Source organism: Hippoglossus stenolepis, chromosome 8, assembly GCF_022539355.2.
Source record: "Hippoglossus stenolepis isolate QCI-W04-F060 chromosome 8, HSTE1.2, whole genome shotgun sequence".
Taxonomy (NCBI): domain Eukaryota; kingdom Metazoa; phylum Chordata; class Actinopteri; order Pleuronectiformes; family Pleuronectidae; genus Hippoglossus; species Hippoglossus stenolepis.
The window spans coordinates 15,810,889-15,832,714 of record NC_061490.1 but is presented as its reverse complement, the minus strand read 5'-3'; the positions used below and the strand labels follow the sequence as shown (position 1 = coordinate 15,832,714).

The 21,826-nt window shown below is 42.1% G+C and overlaps 1 protein-coding gene across 3 annotated transcripts in view; it reads right to left on the bottom strand.

Annotated features, from left to right (window-relative positions):
* Nucleotides 1-21,691, bottom strand: part of adam22 (ADAM metallopeptidase domain 22) — a 58,736-nt gene extending 37,045 nt beyond the window's left edge. For 2 of the 3 annotated variants that reach the window (XM_035163371.2, XM_035163372.2), the window contains exons 1-4: nt 21,586-21,691; nt 21,154-21,314; nt 17,598-17,674; nt 3,499-3,565 (exon numbers count right to left, since the gene is read on the bottom strand). In XM_035163371.2, the coding sequence (XP_035019262.1) occupies nt 3,499-3,565; nt 17,598-17,674; nt 21,154-21,314; nt 21,586-21,676 (396 nt within the window). In that variant the 5' untranslated portion in view covers nt 21,677-21,691. Of the gene's footprint in view, nt 1-797; nt 935-3,498; nt 3,566-17,597; nt 17,675-21,153; nt 21,315-21,585 lie in introns of those variants that run through there. The other variant, XM_035163374.2, reaches the window with a different exon arrangement.
* Between the last annotated feature and the right edge of the window lie 135 nt (nt 21,692-21,826).

The window sequence follows — 21,826 nt, the reverse complement described above, 5'->3', positions numbered from 1 at the left end:
GAGTTACCATCAGTGCATTTTTAGCCAAACACGGGTGAAATGTTAACAAAATACAGACAGATGAAACCTACAATTACAATGCAACAAAATAAGTTTTAAAAGTTTGTTAGACAAACCCATAAAGCTACAGGTGAAGAGAGGCTGAGTAGAGATAGAGCGAGAGTGTAATGAAGAGACAGAGAGAGAAAGAGAAGCTATTTATAAGTTGTGCTGTGCTCCACTATCTCAGTGTTGCTACTCCTCTCCTGTCACCCTGAACCTTCTGCTCCACTTCTCATCAAAGCACAGAAAGCACCAAAAACCCAGCCCTGTGGGTACACCCTCATTCTGTGTGTGTCTGTGTGTGTGTTGCTAATTAGGTCTGATCTGTGATGTCCTCACACACATATAAGAGCAATTAATCATCATCAATCATATGAACAAAATAATGCACAATGAAAAGGTGGAGGTCAGGACACTCTGCCCTCTAAAATCAAACAAGCATACATTATACTAAATGCATTATACTTTACTATTCATTAGACCAGCCATTCCCAAACTTAAGAATGCCGCGGCCCAATTTGAAAACTGTAAAATGTGTGCGGCCCACCCACACCTTTAATCACAACTATATGATCCACACACAGGACTAGAATCATACATATTATTAATTTGATAGCAAAAATAATTGTATATGAACGCAGGTATATGCAGTGCAAATCCAATAACATCCACATTTAAGCGTAACAATTTGCAAAGCAACCAATGTAAAAAAAACATGAAGTGCAAATAGTGTATTGTTAAAAATATATTCTTACTGTTTGTATAATAATAATATCCGGGAGAAGAAAAACACATTTGAGGCGCAACCAAATATACTTAAGGCTTTCTCAGCGTATTTTTAAAAGATGCTCGAGGCTTGGATAAATATTGTCCATGTTTAGTTTCTAAATGGCGGCGGCGCACTTTACACGGTCCCAGGGTCTTGTTAGCTAGCATCTCAGCGCCACACACAGGCTTGGGGTTGTCCTCTGGGCCAGCGACAGGTCCTCACTTGAGTCCTCTGTTTAGTTTTGAATGATTCAGTTGGACTTCCTGATTCCCCTTCGTCATCAGCAGCTTTCCTCTGCTCCATCTTGCTCGACCCAGCTCACAACAAAGTTCTCCCTCACCTGTGATTCACCCGCTAATGATGCGTTCAAGTGTTAATGTGACGGTCAGCAAAAACAGTGACACCTGCTATATAGGTCAGATAAAATAAGAACAACGTGGAATTTAAATCTCTTGTCTTTGTTTCATTACCTGTGATGATTACTTTTTTTTAAATCAATCATAAATGTTTGGTGGTAATCAACGCTTACTTACAAATCTGAAACTTTTTTATCTATTTATTTTCTGATGACCTCTCACGGCCCACCTGCAGTGGCTTCACGGCCCACCAGGGGGCCGCGGCCCACACTTTGGGAATGACTGCATTAGACAAATACGTGTATTTTGCATATGTGGTGTTAAGCCTGAACTGAACAGCACAAAAAGCTAAAGTAGCTCGTATTCGTTAAGTCAGAGTACATTCTGGATATGAATGTACAAAGTGAATTAATTCACAGAAAGATTGCTTTCTAATAGCTTCCATAATTACAAAGTGACCATATCATGGAATATGCGGTGTAATAACTTGGCTCATTCTCTGTAAAGTACCATTAAACTAATCTTCTGCTTAGCTGAGTAAATCCTGACCATTATAATCCCCACACTTGATGTTACACGACACCTCAGTGGGTGTCCTGTAACTGAAGTCCAGATTTTAGAGGATTATTACAGCAATCTTAATCTCATGATAGCTGAAGGTTCAGGCCCCGTCCACAGTTTCACTTCCACTGAAATCTAAGATGAATGAGGGCTGAGTATTTCTCTCTGTGTGCAAACGGACTCACTGATTATCCAATGAACGGCTCAGTGATGAAGAAGCTGCTGCAGGGTGTAGAGGAGATTGCAGCTGTACATCAGCCCCTCTCTGATGTTTTTAGTGGAGTAGACACATGACATACGAGCTATACGACGTCTATATCTCTACTGTACCCTGTTACATTTTACACCTGGTATGTATAAGGGTTCATGATTTTCAACAGTTCTACCTGCATAGCGACTGAATCTCACCACGCAAATTAGACAAGCAGAGCAAGTGGACTTGAGAGCAAACATGGTGCGTCAAGGGGAACTTTGCTACTGTGACGTTGGCAACCCTATTACCCAGTTACACTCCAGGCCGGTCGGACCATTTACTGCCTGTCAATCCCCTACACTCTCACCCTGAGTTTCCTGTCTCAATCAAAAAAGGCAAAGACCAAAAAAAGATGCTTCAGGAGTCAGATGTAGCTTTTTCATAGCGGGAATTAAAGCAGGTGACCAGTCAAGAGACTTGGGGGCAGTGTAGTAAATTCAATAAACGCAATATTGACTTGTTATCTCCTTTTTGATGTTTATGTTACCTATTCATACAGTGCAGTGCCAGTTCTAAACCTGCCTGTTTGGAATAGGCTGTTTACTTAGACTGTGGCTTTCTTTGTGAAACTGTAAAAATGACCTGCAGTAATTGAGCAGCGGTAAGTAAAGACCTGCTGCAGGAAGCTGCACCACCCCTGCTGCACAAAGAGCTGTTCACCTGTTTATTCAAAGTTCAGGGAAGCTCGACTCAGAAGGAATAACCCCAAACTGTAGAATCAGTTATCGTTGCCAGTTGAATGAACGTGCGGTTGTTTTGATCAACGTCAGTTACGTTACGGAATCCCAGCCACAGCCACCACTGCTACAGAGCGCTCGTCGTATGTTGATTCAACGTTTATTAATACCGAATGTGTCACGTTTCCCAAATTCGACACTGCACTTCTTTGAGCCCGTAACAATACACATGCCAAGTGTGAAGCCAATAAGATGAATGGTTCTCGAGATATGCAAGCCACATACAGATGGACAGAAATACCAATAGAGATATCTAGAAACAGTAGACAGATATCCAGTAGATACAGAGCAACATTATCATATGTTTTGAGTTGCTCCTCCAATATTTACTCTCTTTTACCTCTGTCTTTGGTCTCCACCAGGTCTCCACTAACCCTATGTGGCGCTAAATGCTCCACTGTATTCAAAAGCAGGTCACTAACTCTGCCTGTCTGTTGTTTATTGCTGGGCAAGTCTTGTAGACCCTGGAGATATCTGACTGCTGTGGTGGAAAAAATGTTTCAGAGAGTCGTACTAATGAAAACAGTTCTCTGTAGAGTTAAGGGGAACTGTAATCCAGTGATGATTCTCTGTGGATCACAACAAATCATTGATATATATATACAAAATTATCGGTAACAGCTGCTGTTGTTCACCCTAACAATTCAAACCAGACTGTTCCTCGTGGTGTCACTGTCAAAACCTGGGCCCATAAAAACACTGTGTCCTCCATTTTAATTGCAAATAATAAAGTTGTTATTGAAAGTGTGAGTGAGCATAAGATCAAATGCAGAATCTTACATTGGTGATGACAGCCTTCCCTTTTTCTGACAAATGCCTCTCCACGTACCCCGAAGACAGCAGATCACTGGAACAGAGAGGAAAGGAGAAAAGAGAATTAAAGTTAGAAAATGTGATTTTCATTCAAGTGTCACTCCAGTTATTTCAGTATGCTTGTATTTTATAGGATCATTGTACTCAATCTTGGCAGCACAGAGAGCTTCAGAGCATGAGACCAGCTAATTATGACCAGCGTACTGGGACAAGGCTATTTCCTGCACACAAATCCACACAAACAGTTGTACAAATTCAGCCTTCTACCAACTGTCTGGTGTGTGTGTCTATCCGAGCAGTGAAGGACAAGTGAAGGTCAGTACGCAGTAAAAAAACAAAACAAGCAACACAGGCAGAATAGGAAGGAGGCAGGAAATAAATTGAGAGAGTAAGGAAGAGAAACAGAGGCATAAATAAGAGCAAATCAGCCTGTGTGTGCTTTCTCAGCAGAGCTGGACCCAAGAATCCCAATGGAGACACACACTGCAGGAACAATCTGAGACAGAGATGTATGAGGTGGTGTAGTGCCGACACACACACACAAACACACAAACAGAGGAATGCGGCATGATGTGGATGTATCCCTTGAGTCACTTTCCAAATATAATACAGTTTAAGGTTTTAGTCTCTTATCTCACAAAAGGTGACCTGAACATGGATACACACACACACACACACACTCACACACACACACACACACACACACACACACACACACGTACAGGCAGGGACACATTCCCCTATATATACTGTACATTCAACTGAGCCAGCAGTGATCTTGGCTTAGGTTTACAAAAAAAATAAACACACACAGGTTTGTTTGGTAATTCTTATATCTTCCACCGAGGAGGTTATGTTTTCATCTGCGTTTGTCTGGTCGTAAGCAACATTACACAAAGCCTACTGGACGGATTTCCATGCAACTTGGTGGAGGGATGGTCAGGGAAAGAAATGTCAGTAGGGATCCAGGGATTTCTTTTCACTTCCTTTAACATTGTAAGACTGGGTGTGTTTTCTTTTGTGAGTTCATAAATAAATAATACATAGATATTGATGAAAAATACCAGGCATATTTAGGTGATATTTGAGTGCACACAATTCTGTGTGGCTTGATTGATTTTAAGGGAGAATTAGGGCCTTGGGGAAGGTAAGTGCCATTCTAACGGTAGGACTTTGCATTGACTTTCATTGATTGTGGACACCCTGACCAAAACATTATCTTTAACATTCACCATGACCAATTCATTTTTACCAGTAACCTTAACCTAATCAAGAATCACATCTAGCCTTAACCAGGAGCTCAGAAATGACGTTTTGCCGCATTAGGACCAGGCTTTGGTCCCCAGAGTTTATAGTGGTAAAGGTCCTAAAGAGGCAACAAAAGCGAGTATACACACACACAGTACACACACACACACGCACAAACGCACGCAGGAGCCAACCTTGCACCAGAAGAGAGCGGTATAAAAATGTAACAGTACAATCAGCATGCTTGCTGAATCATCTCATCTAACTCAGCAAGAAAGCAAATAAGGGTATTTTACAAAAACGCCAAACTACTAATTTCAATGTTTATATTATATAGTCAACCTTTACAGAGAAAAATATTTAAATTATATATTTAAAAGTCTTTCTTGTCATGGAACAACATGAGGCATTAATAGCGCTTTCTCTTTGAGAAAAGGAGCGGCTGCTGTGTTGAAAGATAAAAAAAATGTGATCCTGTAATGAGTCATAATAAGACAAATCATAAGAGATTATTCTGTTTTCGGTGGCTTCTCTCAGGAGGCAAAAGTTTTCCTAACATGATAAAATGTACATAGTTCAAGTGACATCAGCACACACACACACACACACACACACACACACACACACACACACACACACACACACACACACACACACACACACACACACACACACACACACACAGGAAAGAGGATGCTCTCTAAGATGACTAATAGGCAGTTTGCTATGGCCATAAAAAACATGTAGGGAGAGTGGAGAGAGTGCTATAAAATGGAAAGAGGGAGGGAACGGCCATCAAGGGGGGAACATAGAAGCAGGAGAAGAGAAGAGGCAGTGAAAGTTAAAGAGAGGTAGAAACAAGGTGAGAATACAGAGCTCCGGCCCTGAGCAGACATCACTTGCACTGCAATGAACCTTCCCTGGAAAATGCCTCGACCCGGTGATGTCGAAACAACATCCAACACACTTGACACCCCACACTCACAACAGCACTGTGCAAATGAAACCCTCCGCGACTCTTGAGACACAAGCAACGAATCATCGACATGTCTGCATCAAACGAAAATGCCATCAAGACGTTCACGCGCTCCTTTAATGAAGACATCCAGTGTGTGCATGAGTCCCTGGGTCACAGGCGTGCACTGTTAGCCTTTGTTCTGCAGGGATGTGTGTTTAAAAGATTCAGAGCTTGTGATCTTGATCCGGCTCCATGCTGAGCCCAGACGGGGGGGGGTCGGCAAGCGAAAAGCATACTGAGGCAGCACGGCAGACACACGGGCTTCTAATGGAAGATGCTGATAACAGATTTCAGCTTTAATTGTTACGGGATTTAAATAATTTATTTGACAGACAAAGACGCAAACTCAGCCTCGACCCCAACCCCCACACAAAGAACGGTCTCCCCACCAATGCATATTGTGCTCCCTCTCTTACTGTTAACATGAGCGTAAATGCATAACTGAGAGGGGCTTCTTTGTAGCTTCACTCTGATATGCAAACAAACACAGTCATGTGCTGTTTGCCTGAATTTCTCCCTGTGGACGTAGATGCTGCAAACTTTCAGCATAAATCATGATCAGAGTTAGAGATGTTTGTCAAATGAAGCTGATTAAAAAGCAAAAACAAGAAAAGAGAGATGAGAGAAGTCAGAAACGGAGGCCATTATGCTAAAAAAAATTATAAATTATGAAATTATCACAACTTAACGGAACAGATTTGTGGTGTCAGACATATTTCGGTGGCATCTGGCCCCTCTGTGCAGACCATTTGTGTGGCTCAAACAGACAACAGGCAATTTTTCCGTCTCATTTTCTACGTCTGTCTCTCATTCTCTCAGCTCATTACGTTTTTTTAAATACTCATGCTTATCCTTTGCTGTACTGGAGTGTTCTAGGCCTCCGTCACCGCGGCAACATCTGTAAGAGAGCCAGCGTCAAACTGTCAATCAACCCTGGAGGAGATTTCGGAGATGGGTCGACAGACGCTCCACTTTCAGCCTACAACATTTCATAGGCAAGCATCGCCATTTAAATAGCAATCACATCCCTCTCTCGCTTTTTCCTCACTATAATGTCAGCCAACCCCCACCCACCCACACACAAACACACCTGCACATACACACACAAAGGAAACCAAAGAGCACTGATGCTTTTTTAGCTGAGAAAATGTTGCACTGCAAAACCCTTTTCACCTTTATTAAGTGGATCATAAAAAGTGACTGAAAGCCAGCGAGTGCACAGAGTCCGTCTGGTTGTCACTCGCATCAAACTTCATCCTTTATTTTTTATAGCAGTTGGCTGTGAGTTGCTCTGGGCTGAGACATCTGCTGTGGCAACCCACTTCCATCTCCTGAGGTGAAGCATGGACACACAAACATCAACTAAGTTTCCACACGGTCAAAAATTCCTCTCACGATCTGTGTCGCCAAGCACCGCCGCGGCACTGAGATGAAAAAGAGCACAGAAAAGATTGGCAGGGCCAGTGTGTGTGTGTTTTTGTGGATTGGCACCAGTGTTGGCATAGCAGGCTTTTCAATGCTTTCACACAGTCTTTCCAAAGACTCCTCTTAATACACCCAACATCTCAAAACACACAAAAATAAGCAAAGGCTCATAGAAATTAAGCTTTAAAAATGAATCCTATGCGTCCATACATTCATACATATCTGAAACAAAGGCAACACTGCTGTCATCAAATGCACTTCTGCTCCATATATGGATTTGCCATTTAACCCAGTAATAAAAGGGCAACGCCACACAAAGGACTGTGAGCATGTGCTGTGTCAGGCTTCCGTAATGAGGATGGGGGAGTGCTGAGCGAAGGGCAGAGCAACGGAAAGGAGAGAGGATAAGTGCACCAGAGACAGCATGAGGGGGATGCAGCGAGATAGGAAAGGTGGAAAAGTGGAGTAGAGATGTGAAAATTATTGAAGGAGAGAAGACAAGAGGAGAGAGGAAGGGGAGGAGGTTTCTCTTTGGGACAAGCTGCAGCTGCTCTCACCTGCCCAACACCCCCATCTCTTGTCCTCCCTCCCTCCGAGGCCTCATTAAAGGTCTCCAGACTATAATTCATTCACTCTCCAATCACTTATCAGACATGCAATTCCACCGGCATTCTCACTGGGATCCCTGCTCTTATTGCACAGGGAATACTGACGCTCACAAACAAGAAATACTGATGCTAATAGAGGGTAAAAAAATCAAACAGAACACTCATCGTCCTGTTGTGTGCAGCCTTGGGTCCCTTCTGCAGTTGGGTATATGGCACGCAACATACAGGCCTAACAGAGTTGACTCCTGAATTATGCAGCACATGGGGATGTTATGGGCGCTGAAGAGAACAAGCAGATCTGTATCTGTGACAACACGTGGGCTGTTAGTGAAGTCCACAGCATGTAAACATGGTTAATGGAGACAGAAAGACAGATCTTTAGGATCAAGCGGCCGGGCCCTGTTTACTGATCCATATTCCATGGTTATACCCTTACCACTGTTCTTACATATTTGCTTGTTGTTCAGTGTAAAATTTTGTTAAACAGTTAGTCTCTGAACAATAAACCATACTTTCCATTGATTTTTACTTAGCATGACAGAGGAAAAGTGAGTAATCTATGAGAGACAACAGAGGCATTAGTATTTTTTCCTGCTGCGAGAACAAGAGTCTTCCTCCTGTCCCTATCTTCAATGAAAACCAGCTCCTTGATCACTCTTTGTCTCCACTAATCCTCCACCCTGAGTAAGAGGGCTCGACAAAGGACAGGGTGAATAGAGGGGTAACACTAAAGCAATATAATGAGATGGGCAGAAAGAGAAAGAATGATGGATCAGAGAAGGGGGGGGGGGCTGGTAATTCAGTGCTTGATATCCTGTAAAGTCGACAATCACCCTTAAAGGGCAGGTTGACATTGTTAGCTATGCTAATGGCGTGGCTGGAGGGACGTTGATGTGAGTTGGACCCGACTGAACAATCTGATCAATTGTCATTTTAAATATTTAATACATTTAATATTTACACTAATGTCTCATTAAGAATAATTTCTACTGACGTTGGCGATCTCATGACTTTTTCAATAGCGTCACCATCAAATTCACATATGTGGTTTTCAGTAAAATATCACAACTCATGGATGTATTACCGTGATCGTTTTTTATCGCAAAGTGCCCACATAGTTTAAATAGCAAATGCACTTTTGAGAGCCCATTGGCATGTCGGTCTTGAATTGAGGTATAGTCAGACATACTGTACTGTTGGCACATTCCTAAAGAAACCTGGTCAGAATTCAGTGACACGGAGCCATTTACTTGTCGACATAAACATTGAAACTGTTTTTGGTCACTGTTATTATTCATCTAGTCCAACGCAGCTAAGCGATGAAGGGGCAAAAAATGTAGTCTTTGTTAAAAGTTCAGTTCAAGCTAATGAGAAGATACAATCCAATCTGAATTGTGAAATTCAAGTGAATATCCTCCAAACTTATAGTCTCACTTACTCTTGGTCTTTCCTCTCTGAGTCGAGGTAGAGGGATAGCAACACAAAAAGGGGATTTGTTACCACAACTTTGGAAGAGAAATAAAGAAACTCCGACTGATGAAGTCTCGAATCAGCTTTGTCTGGACTACAAATCCAGAACTGTGAATTTTACCCCCTTAACTCACATTGAAATAGCAGCGACCCTTTAACAGCCAATATGAACACAAGGAACTATTACAGGAACCAAAAACTGCTTTGGTGTAGGGCAAGCAAGTATTGTTTAAACACAGACTGGGACAAGTGTAAACATGTCCACATACAGATATTTACACACTAGTAATCTTAACGTCTGTGCTGCTATTCCCTCTTCTTATTTAACCCAGCTCACTGCCACAGAAATGATCTGCATCCACCTCCCTGACACACACCACAAACTCTGCAAAACTGTATTCACTGTAGTCACATTCTAGCAAACACTGTACTGACTATACAGAGTGCTGTCGGCGTCTCTGAGCCACTTAGCAAACACTATCTGTATGTTTGTGAGCACTGCATTAGATCAAATACACACAAATATATTTTCCAATGTGATGTAAGTGTGTGTTTGATCAGACAACACACAGATCAGAGAAAAGCCCTGAGAGGGGGAAGGAAGGAAGAGATGCAGAGAGAGAGAAAGGAGAGGAGAGGAGAGGAGAGGAGAGGAGAGGAGAGGAGAGGATACTTATTTCAAGTACATACCTCCCTCAAGCATGCACACACACACTCCACTATATATCTTCCTATCTCCAACACTTATTCAACCCACACAGCAAGACTCAAGGGCGCGTGAAGGACATCCACATCTCTCCCTCTGTCCCCTTCTCTCTCCTCGTCCTCAACTACTTCTTTCTCTGTGTCTTTCTTTCCTTCCCTCTCACACGCACACACACTCCACTCTGTGTTTTTCTCATTAAATCCGCAGTAAATCAGATCACGCCTCTCTGCAATAAATTACAGAGCAGGGCACAGAGGAGGAGAGACAGAGATGGAGGTGGAAAAGCAGGAGAAGAGTGGAGTTGGATTGTGGCGATGTCGGGAAGCAGCGAGTGAGTCACGAGCAGACGATAAATTATCTTGGAATGGGACATGAGAGAGAGTTAAATCATACACATGTTGAGATGTAAGGCTGCATGTGCATGTACCAACAAGCATAAATACGTGCACACACACACACACACACACACACACACACACACACACAGGGATGCACACCAATAACAGCAGAGCATCAGCAGAGCATCAGACACCTACACACATTTGAGGGACCAGATGGTAAATGTCACAAAGTCCACTCAAAGTCACACAAAGTCATGAAGTCGACGTGGCCGTGACGTGAGCTGGATGACGGCTTGATTCATTTCTTAGTACGTGAACAAGAGATGACGTCTAGAGTTCCAGAAGTATGAGAGCCATTCATTTTTTTACTAAGACGTTGTTAGATAACTGGCATTTAGGGCAGATGCAGAGCTTAGATGGGCCAGAAATTCCCATGAGCAAGCAACGGTTTTAGAAAATATCTCGTCCTACAGGAGACATTTTTATTTTAAAAAGCTAAGCTAAAAGGTCGGCCTACAAACACTTTGCTTTTCACGTATGAAGAACGCAGCAGGAGATTGTCTTAAACTACACAACAGGAGGGAGGACATGACGTATAAATTCTGCTTCCAGTTTTGCGTTGTAGAAAAGTCATGGACATGCCCACTCGCCCGCTGTGAGCTTTATGGACCCTTTCCTGCTGTATTCTCACATGGACTCACTCGGACATTTTACTAAGGGTCTGGCAGGAAAATGTTTGGAGCAAATGACTTGCACGTTTGCATTCTCACATGCAGCCCCTCCGTCTGGAAAATTTTGTTACATCACAAACAGCAATCATAGCTACACCTGCTTTGTAGAAACTGGAATTAGGAATTAAGTCATCTAAGCTAAAGCAAAGATTTTTTTTAAAGAAATAAAACGTTAAAAATTCAACACTGACATACAAACATATGCACAGGAAACTAGTCATTAACATTAGTGTCATTTTTTACCTCAAGTATGATGTTCTATAAATGTGCCGTGTAAATTTTGAAAACACTGGTGCTGTTTGGTTTATATTGTGGATATGCACAAGGGCATTTCATTCATGGATGTCTTATTTGTATTTGTTGCTATTGTATAAACCCCAGCAATGTAAGCCCTAAACTGAAAACTGTATCAGCAGAGAATGACAATACATTCTATCTTGTATTGTATTCTATCTCTGAGCGAGCAGGCGACACAACACTGCTGCAGTTTTCACACCATTTTGCTGATCAACACCAGGCAGCAGTAACTCACAAAGAAATGCAGTGATGTGCCAACACAGGAAATGAAGAACAATCAAGCATTAATGTAACAATAAACAAATTTAAATATAAAACAAAAATCAGCTTTGCAAAGTTATTTGAGAAAAGAAGAAGAATTCTGGTGAATAACAATGAATGTAACCACAGCTCATCTTGGAAGAAACCTCTACACACAACCTCGTCTTTGACGACACACATTCATTCTTTCTGGCAGTTGCTTGGTGTAATTAAAATAAAGATTGAAAGAGTTAATTCAAAATGCCTCAAGTTCCAGCAAAGTCACTTCAAAAGTAAATATATGAAAATATAAAAAAGAAACAGAGATAATGAGTTTGGTTTTCTTTGTTTGTCCAGTTCTTGTCATCTCCCTCCTCCTAAGTATTGATCCTCCTGTTTTCCATCTGGGCGTCATTTCCTTCAATCCATTCTTGTTACCTCTAATTAAGACAACGCTTCACATGTTCCTGCTGCAGCTGGGGCCCAACGAGACGACTCACAAAGACTCAGCAGCAGCAGATTTTCAGGGTTCACATCATATTAACAAGTGCAATGGTGGGAGCACACACACACACACACACACACACACACACACACACACACACACACACACACACACACACACACACACACACACACACACACACACACACACACACACACACACACACACACATTCATGACCATGCACAGACGCACCATCACATACGTGCACATTCATCAAACTACTGAACCATGGGATGTTTGGTTAGTGTCTTTTCTAAAATAGGCAGGTGGAGGGAGCACATGGATATATTAGAGTTGTATCCCCTCCAGCCCCCTCCCCACTCACACTGTCGTCCCGAGTGCACACACATCCTCCCTTCAGAAAGATGAATAATGCATTTAGCAGTGCAAGTAATTGACCCAATGCATTAGCATAAACAATATGTCTGTATGCAGGGAAAGCTGACCCAACACAGTAGCAGACACAATAATAACACATTGAGCTTCCGTCAGTGTCAACATCGGACATGAGGAGAGGGCTTCTCCCTCTCCTCAGGTCTTTATGCTGCTGCAGCAGATTATTTCGTAACACTGGAGAGGTTATGAAACTTCCTCGTCCCAGTTGGACCTGCCCACCTGTTTTTCTCTCCGTCTGCGCTCACACGTTGTCGTACACACACAACCTGCACGCCTACGAGTACAAACACACATAGGTGTCCACTCTGCTCTGTCTGGCTCACACTGCCGAACTCACCACAGCACAGCCGGGCCACGCTCTGACAGCTGATTATCATTTGTTATCATTAACTGTTGAAATTTGTTAAATATAAATTTTGAATACACATCAAATTAATATTTCGAATGAATGAGTTGAAAATATGATAAATATAGTAACAGTGACCGTTTTAATTACACAATAAGTTAAGACTCAAATTAATGAACTTTGTGTGAAATTACTAATAAATGTGTGATTGTAAAAGTGCAACTTAGTACTGATGTTTTTCTTTTACATGTAGAATTCTTTATAACAATTTGGTCTAATGGGACACGGATCATTGTATTGAACATCATTGAACATTGTTTTGATTCCTAAATTATCTATTTGTTTTGTGTTAATCAATAAAATTGATAAATAAATTGTCAGAAATTGGAAACGAATCACGAGCTAATGTATTAAAATGTGTAAACATCTCTCATCACTAATGATTGTTGGTAAATTAACATTTAAGAAACTTCAATTAACTTTAAGAATTTTATTTAGAATTTTTTTTTCTTTTTTGAGAATGAGTTATTGAATTTTTTTTATTCAAACAAATTATCAGTTCATGTCCAATTAATTCCATTACTTTGGATAATAATTTGTATTATTATTACCTGTTACATGTGATATTGATTGTTTTACCCCACGCTATACTTAGTTATGTCATTACTGCTAAAACAACAGACTTCCTAACTGGACTCGTCAACTTTTCTGTGCATACATACATTAATTTGTCTTTATATGTAACATTATGCATGTACAGTGGCTGAATGTTTCCCTACGATGGACAAGGCACAGAAACCATAACACACACACGTATATGTGTGCACTCCTTTAATCTTACAGAACCATCTATTATTCAGCGAAAGCAGGTGGGAGGGGCGGGGTAAAGGGGGAGTAGGGACAGGGCTGAATGGAAATTAGGTGTGGAGGGGAGTGGGGACAATCAAGGGTGGGGTAGCGTGTATATACGAGTGTGTGAAAGTGTGTGTGTGTGATGGGGTTCAGGATGATTTTTTAAAAAAAACAGTCAACCCCCAACCCAGAGCACATTTTAAGCTCACTCATGGTCCCATGAATGGTAAATTGTAGGCGGCTGCTGAGATGGAGGAGTAAGACGAAGACAAAGACAGGGAGGGGGAATAAAGACCCCATGACCCCCCAACCCCCTCCTGACTTCCTCCCTATAGACGGTCACACTTCAGATGGGTGGCTTGTGTCAATAAACCATATCACTCATTATAGAGCAGAGGAGTGAAGCACACACTAATATTCTGAATTATTCCCACAATAGATGACGCACTCATTTTGGCCAGTTTCCTATCTAAATAAAATGTGCAAGTTCTGTGACAGAATAGCAGACTGTCAAGGGTATCCAGGAAAAGCTGAATCCAATTACTGACTACACTGCCTATTGTGCAGTGCATGTTGGGATAGACAGCATCCGTGACCCTGAACAACACACTCAGACGTGAATGAATGGATGTACAGATGGATGGTTGATGGAAATTTAATTTGTTTTCATTTGGTCATAAACAAAATTGTAGGGCAATTAAAAACTGTAGGCAGATCAATGTTAGTCCGGTAACCATGAATGTACATGCAGTAAATATAATGGCAATGGTGGTGAATGTCTGTATTGTATTGTAATATTTAAGTGTAGTAGATCACAGTGGTGAACCAATCATCAGATGTAGCCTTTTGCCGTCCACTGAGCCAGGTAGCTAACATGGGTAGCTAGGGACCGTCTTGCAATAGAATCAGCTGTCATGCCTTTCATCAAGTTGACGTTCCAACCCTTGTATTGAGTATATTGATATTATTTCGATCTCAACTACACATCTGTAAAGTTGAGAGACTGCACCTCGCACAGCTGCAGCAGAAAGACAGAAATAAAAACACCTGCAAAACTAAAACTGCCTCCGTGGGCGTTCCTGCTACAGGAGGTGTCTTGGGGTTCACATTTTACCAGGATCACACACAAACTCACAAGGTAGAAGTAAAGTACCAGCAATAGTGTGACGGCTGGTAGAAATGTTTAGGGACATAACAAACCAATTGAAATGTTTTAATGACTTGAAGATTTACATATAGCAACTGACATGAGTCGAAAAAATACGAGCTTACAAGCTCATAACAAACCGCCCTCACTCCTATTATTCACAGTTCATGGCGTAAACATCAACTGATGGCAAAGACTCAGAGATGCTCAGAGATGATAACTAGATGATCCAGCGTGTAGCGTAGCACGAGAGACACAGGCGACGAATAAGCTGAAAAACACAACTTTGATGTTTGCTGGTGGTAACAATAAAACACACTCAAAAATGCCCAGCAGCTGAGTCACTCATTGATCAAAATGAGAGAACTAGGTTTTGTTTGGAGGGAGCCAAAAAACAATGTTGGCCCTTTCAACTCAAATGCCTCCCACTCCTGCGCCCACACACTCATCAACTGGGTTTATTCTGTCTGGCATGAAAGCTATCTGTAAACAAAATTGGTACGGCCGTCAAGCGAGGTGCCAGTGCACAGAGGAGTGTTGTAGAGGATGGCGAGGAAGAGAGAGGAAGGAAGCAGGAAGAGGAATCAGGAGGGTTCTCATTCAAACACGCAGGGAAACTGGAGATCTGCTCCCATGAGGGAAGGTAATTTGGACTGGGACCAGGGCAGGAATGCAGTGCAAACAATCACAATCACAACAATAAAATTAACCAAACACAGGACATTAAATAATATTTATTATCGATTAATCTGAGGATTACTGGCTATTAAATGCAAAACAATGGCAAAAATGCCCATCACAGGGCACCGTGGTTGACTGGTGGTTAAAGCACTTCCCGCAAAACTGCAACGTTCCAGCTGAGAGACCTTTGTCGCCTGTCATACCACTATCTCTCCCCCCACATTTCCCAGTCAAATAAAGGCAAAAGATCAAAATAAAATCTTCAGTTTCCACAGTGATGTCTGGAATTTATTGTTTTGTCCAACAAACAGTCCATAACTCAAAGATTTTAAATAATAATAATACCACTGGGGCTCCCTTAATCGAGACAATAACCTTGTTTGATGATGTTGTGGGATCATGGGAATCTGACGCAACTCAAGTGCAATTGTTCACAGATGAGGAAATGTATTAAAGTTGCATTCACGCTAAGCAGCAAACAACAATAAATAATTGTCATTAATTACGAGTGACCAAACCAAAATGGAACGCATCTTTACCTGGACTAAAATTGGGGATTTCTCTGGGTTGGAACTGGAACAGCAAATTCTTAAGCCTTTTTGATAGATAATGACTTAGTTTTAATTACTAAATTAACTAATTGCTTCAAATTTATGAAATAAAATTTTGGCAAATTAGAAATTAAAAAGTAAATCGCAACTTCTAAAGCTCAAGTGGAAAGATATTCATCAAGACAAATAAAAGCAGAAAGTCTTCATAACTGAGCAGCCGACACTAGAGATTGTTTGATATTTTTGTTTGAAAATGTCTTAATTGTGTTTGAAATGATTTTTCCTTGTATTGGTTGAATGATCAGATTATTGAAGACAACAGATAAAAGTCACAGTACAATGCTCTACTGCACTGATCTCAGTATCTCATTCTTATTCAGAGCCACACGTCAAACTGTTGCCCAGAGCTGTCTGGTCGGAGGCCAGTTCACTCTCTGTTGAGATAAAAACTCTCACATTGGTGTTTCCTTTCTCCTCATATTCTAATGGACTTTCTCACACACGCCCAGTTGAGAAATCAGAGAGAAGGGCACAGAAAGCACACTAGGTCACACAAGTGAGTAATGACTAGAAACCCATAAACCAAATGCTGATGAAAGTCTATGTGCATGCCTGACAGCTTGTGCATACATGTACTGTGTGTGTGTGTGTGTGTGTGTGTGTGTGTGTGTGTGTGTGTGTGTGTGTGTGTGTGTGTGTGTGTGTGTGTGTGTGTGTGTGTGTGTGTGTGTGTGTGTGTGTGTGTGTGTGTGCTTCACTGAGTGACTTTCACTGTGTCGATCAGAGAGCAGGAGGAAGAGGAGGAGGATAAAAAAAGGTGGAGAAACGGAGTCAGAGTGAAAGAGAAAACAAGGGGAGAGAGTTGCTTGCTTTCCATCAGCAGTGCTGTGATCAATATCAGAATATGACAGCGCAGAGCTCCAGCCTTTCCCATAAATCACTTCCCATTATGATAGAACCTCTAAATCACACACACAATAACTGACCTGCTGCAAACATACAAGCACACACACGTGTAAATACACTAACTGCACATTCAATCATACAATGACACATTTCAGCACAAACTTATTTATGTCCTATATAAGAGTGCATTCCCCAAAACAGGTAAAACACCATCCCCAGAGAGAGCTGTGTCCTGCAGTACGACAACGACCAAGTTCAGTGAAATGACTGGCGTCAGCACTTCTTTAATGCTCAGTATGTGCTTTGAGATTTACACTAAACAAGTATATAATGTGAATATATACGCAAAAATGTTGTTCAGGCCCATGTGATTCCATGCTTAGATTCTTTCAACAAGCAAGTGAACTTTAAGGTAATTTAATGAACATTTAGGGGGATTGAGCCGTCTTCTATCCATAAAACAATATGGCGGTTGTCAGCTTAGCTATAGCATGTTAAAAAACATTAAAAACTCCTGTAAGGCATCAACCCAGAGACAGATAACCAGATACCAAACCAAACAGCCAAACAGACATATTGAATAATGTAATACTCACTGATTCAGCTCCACATCCAAGATGAATTCTCTCCCGAAAGCCTCAACTTGAAAGCTCGCCTGGGCCACGTGGTTCACCTACAAAGATAGAGGGGGCAGGTTATTTACGATTAACTACAAGCAGTCATTATCATAATCATGGATCAATTCTCATCTGCATTGATGGATGACTGCTTCGTCTTCTTCGACATCAATCAGCAGTAAGAATAAGATGGTTTTCATTAAGTCATCAAGCTGCGTCGTCTTTGTCAGAATATTAATTTCTGCAAAGGGTCTGATGGATGCAACAAAACAGAAATACACTTTACTGGCTCCCACTCACACATACACACTTAAGCAAACATGCATGTGGACATTTCTGTGTTCACACGATTGTTTTTTGTTTGATCCTGAATTGATATTGAATCACCTAATATTTTGAGAGACCATATTTTAATATGGCAGCAATGATATTTATGTACAAAAATAGAAATGCACTTTTTCTTCTCTGACTGCTGGCACTGTGTTTGTGTGTGTATGTAACGGATTTGGCTTGAGGAGGTTTCTGATTCATTCGTAGTGCTGGGGAACATATGGCCAAGGCTTCATTACACACCCTCAGGTCAATGAGAACTCCCCACAATCATTCCAGTGCAGGTTCTGGGGGAGTCCCAGAGCCGAGCTGAAACGTAGATCACCCTCCCCCCCAGGCCTCAGCCCAAGGGCCACCTTCATTACAGCCCCGCCACCGCCTGACAGCTAGGGAGGAGGGTGTGTGGGTGTGTGTGTGTGTGTGTGTGTGTGTGTGTGTGTGTGTGTGTGTCTGGTTTCTGTTTGAGGCCGTGCCCCGGTGCTCACCCAGGAACGAACTTACCCCTGAGGTCCCCGGTGACCACAGGCTCTATTGTGTCTTTGCGTGGTCAATGCATATATGAGCGGAAAACAGTGTGTGTGGGGGTGTGAGGGTGTGTGTGTGTGTGTGCATATACAAAAGGCAATCCCTTTCCATGGCACATTTGTGCTGAAATCTAATCTGGCAGATTGGATCCATGATGGGAGGAGGTACCAGTAATTGTGTTTAATGAAAGCACATCCCGGCTTGACTGAGTCGGGCTGATACTCTGAGACCGCCACCGACTCTCCTTACATTGATTTCTGAGTTACAGCAGGGCCGACTTTCCACTCATGGCTGTGGAAGTATGACTGTAAGTGCTGTCAGTGCACTGAACACACACAACCAGAGAGGCAGGCAGGCAAAAACATACAAACAGACTGATCCAACACGGAGCATTTGTTTTTCTACCAAAACAACAGGAGCACTTTGCTGAGCTCCCCACAGCTCATTCAGAGGTGTTTGTGCCAGATGCTGAAAATAGGCAATGCAAAAGAAGTCTATAAATATCCTCCTGTGTGTCACACATTTTCAGAACCATCTGACAGATTTGTTTTTAGGCTATTGATCTAAATACAGCAAATAACTGATCAAACTTCGTACGAGTGACATCATAAGTGTTAATTCTCCGGAGGACAAGAGGCTCAGAACACAAATAAAAGATGCCAGATCGCCCGACTCCGTCTCCTCCTTCCTTGGATCTATTTCTCATTGGCGATGTATACCTTATAGCTTCATTTAAACTTCGAGTTTCACAGAATACATTTTCAGACACAGTAAAGATTTGGTTTTCCTTGACTGTAAACTTGTGAATTTCATATATATCATAACTAACCCCACAGCCAGGAATGATGTAAATGATGTAAATGCAAGGATTTAAGCATGACAGATCATAGAATCTTTATAGAATGTAAGAAAGAAAGAAATCTTCTGACTTTAACATCTATCCCAGAGACAGCATATGTTAATATCAGCTTCAGGGGGGAATTTTGATTGTACAGGGTTCAGGTTAGCTTGTTTAACCGTGGGGGCTGCAGTTGTGTCTGAGGTGCCAGTGAGACAAAGGGTTAACACCTCCCTGCCTCCGACCATCTGTAGCCCTCCACTCTCTCCGAGCCCTGAACTGGCCAGTCCACACAGTCATGAGCCGCGCAAATTAAAAAAACGCATGACAGGTTTGCACAATGCTAATTGATTCATCCCTTGAAATGAACCAGGCAGAAACGCTGCTTCACTGAACTGAGTCAGTGAACACAGTTACAGGGATTACGATTATTACTGCACTGTATCAGTAATTATGGATGAGGCCAAATGGCTCTGGTGGACCTTCTTGCTAAACAACATTGTTGTGCCCAGGGGGTTTCGTTAACTAACAGCATTCATTTGTTACGCGATTGATTTTGTTCGTGAACATGTCCGAAACATCCCGCGAAAACAAAGTTTAAAACCAACGTGCAGCCTACTTTACCCTCCAGCTAGCATCTACTGTGTTTGACTGGCTACAAAGAGACTCTGATGACAAACACTGCAGCTACCGTTCAAAACAGCGTGAAAAAACTAAATTTACGTTTACAATTTGTATCTGATACAACAAAAAATCCTCAGACCACAATTCCTGCGGATTATCTATAATAATTATTAGATTTGAGAGCTTAAAGAAAAGCCGTTATACATGAATTAACAAAAATATTTTTTGTGAGGGATTCTTGGTTATCAAAGAATTGTGACGATATCTACCGAAGCGGAACATCAAAGAGTTGAGAAATAAACTTGTCGGTGCCCTCTGGTGATCAAGCTATGTAATGATTCTTAACGCATATGGACCAAAATATACGCAAATATGGCTAGGCATCAAAAACAATATCGATAATTAGTGCTATATATTTTTTATGAATAGCAGTATAACAAAGGTTCGAAATATAACAATATAATACATCATGTAAGCCCAGTGAGGACGTATAACACATAATTGATCGACCTCAGATTTGTAAAATGTTTTGCTGTTTATCATGTGTTTAAAACCACAACCTTCACTCAGGGGTAAACTTAAACTTAAAATAAATAATAATAGGAAATCTATTGTGATACTTATTGATATTGACTTATAAGAAATGTTTATTTTGATATCGTTTTTGGCCGTATTATCCAGCCCTATACCCAAATACCACCATGTCCGTGATGAGCTACAATCTGCAGATAATTCCAACCACACAGTGATTTAAACCAAGCCTCACTCATGAATAAAGGGAAGGGGACATGAGATATGTGTGGGGGGGGGGTGAGGCAGCCGCTGGGGCAGCAACTCGGCTGCAATGACAAGATTTACTGAAAATATGATCCTGGTTGTCCAGATGTCTACAGCTGAGGAGTTTATGAATGTGCCGTGTGGACAATGTAAACACCGAGGTCCCCATTACCCAGATGAATATTTCACATCAGTTTATATGTGGTGTGTTTTCTCCTCATGACCCACATTGCACCTGCAGACAGCCTCATTACTGCAGGTTTGTTCCTGTCTTCTCTGTGTTTTTTTTGTTAATGAACTAATTATTCACGGTCCCTGTGAGGACAGACAGGGTGCAGGTGAGGAGATGAGTCGATACAAGCGGAACAAAAAACAAGCAGAAAGGCGTCTCACATTCCTCCGCCTCCATCCAGACAAACACTGACGGAAGACACCGTGTACCTGCGTGGAGCCGGGGCTGGCTTTCACCCTGGTGCTGAGCTCATCCTGCGTGATCTGGCTGTGGTTGTGTCTGCTGTAGAGCAGGCGGAGAGGCACCGTGTCCTCCTTCCCGACGAACCTGCCCGCATCGCGCAGAGCCTTCAAGCCCGACAAGGCGTCTCCTGCACAGAGATGGAGAGAGAGAGAGAGAGAGAGAGAGAGAGAGAGAGAGAGAGAGAGAGCAAAACACCGCTTTCATTACGCGCCTGTCGCCATCTCACATGTCGGTTTTCCTCTCATAACACGAAGCAGGCTATCGCACATTTTACATTATAGGATCACGAAGCTGCAGATGCTATGGAAATAATAAATAAACACGGGCATGTTTAATGGTCGTTTGACGCTTTGTTTGCGCTATGGTCGCTTACAGCAAATAACAAAACAGTCAGTTACCATTTGGGGTATTCGTCTGGTGACCGACGTGCATCAGTCCACAGACGCACAAAAGGGAAATCCACCATCGCGGGCTCCTCATCAGCATCATCACCTTCCTCTCTCTCTCTCTGGTTGGAAATTACAAAACAATGCGGTATTCCAGGCTCCACGGGGGGAAGTGGCGGGTCCTGCCTTCGCTAGGAGAGTTCGGAGCCGGGGCTGATGGTCTGGTCAGCGCGGTCCCGTTGGTGGTGGGGGG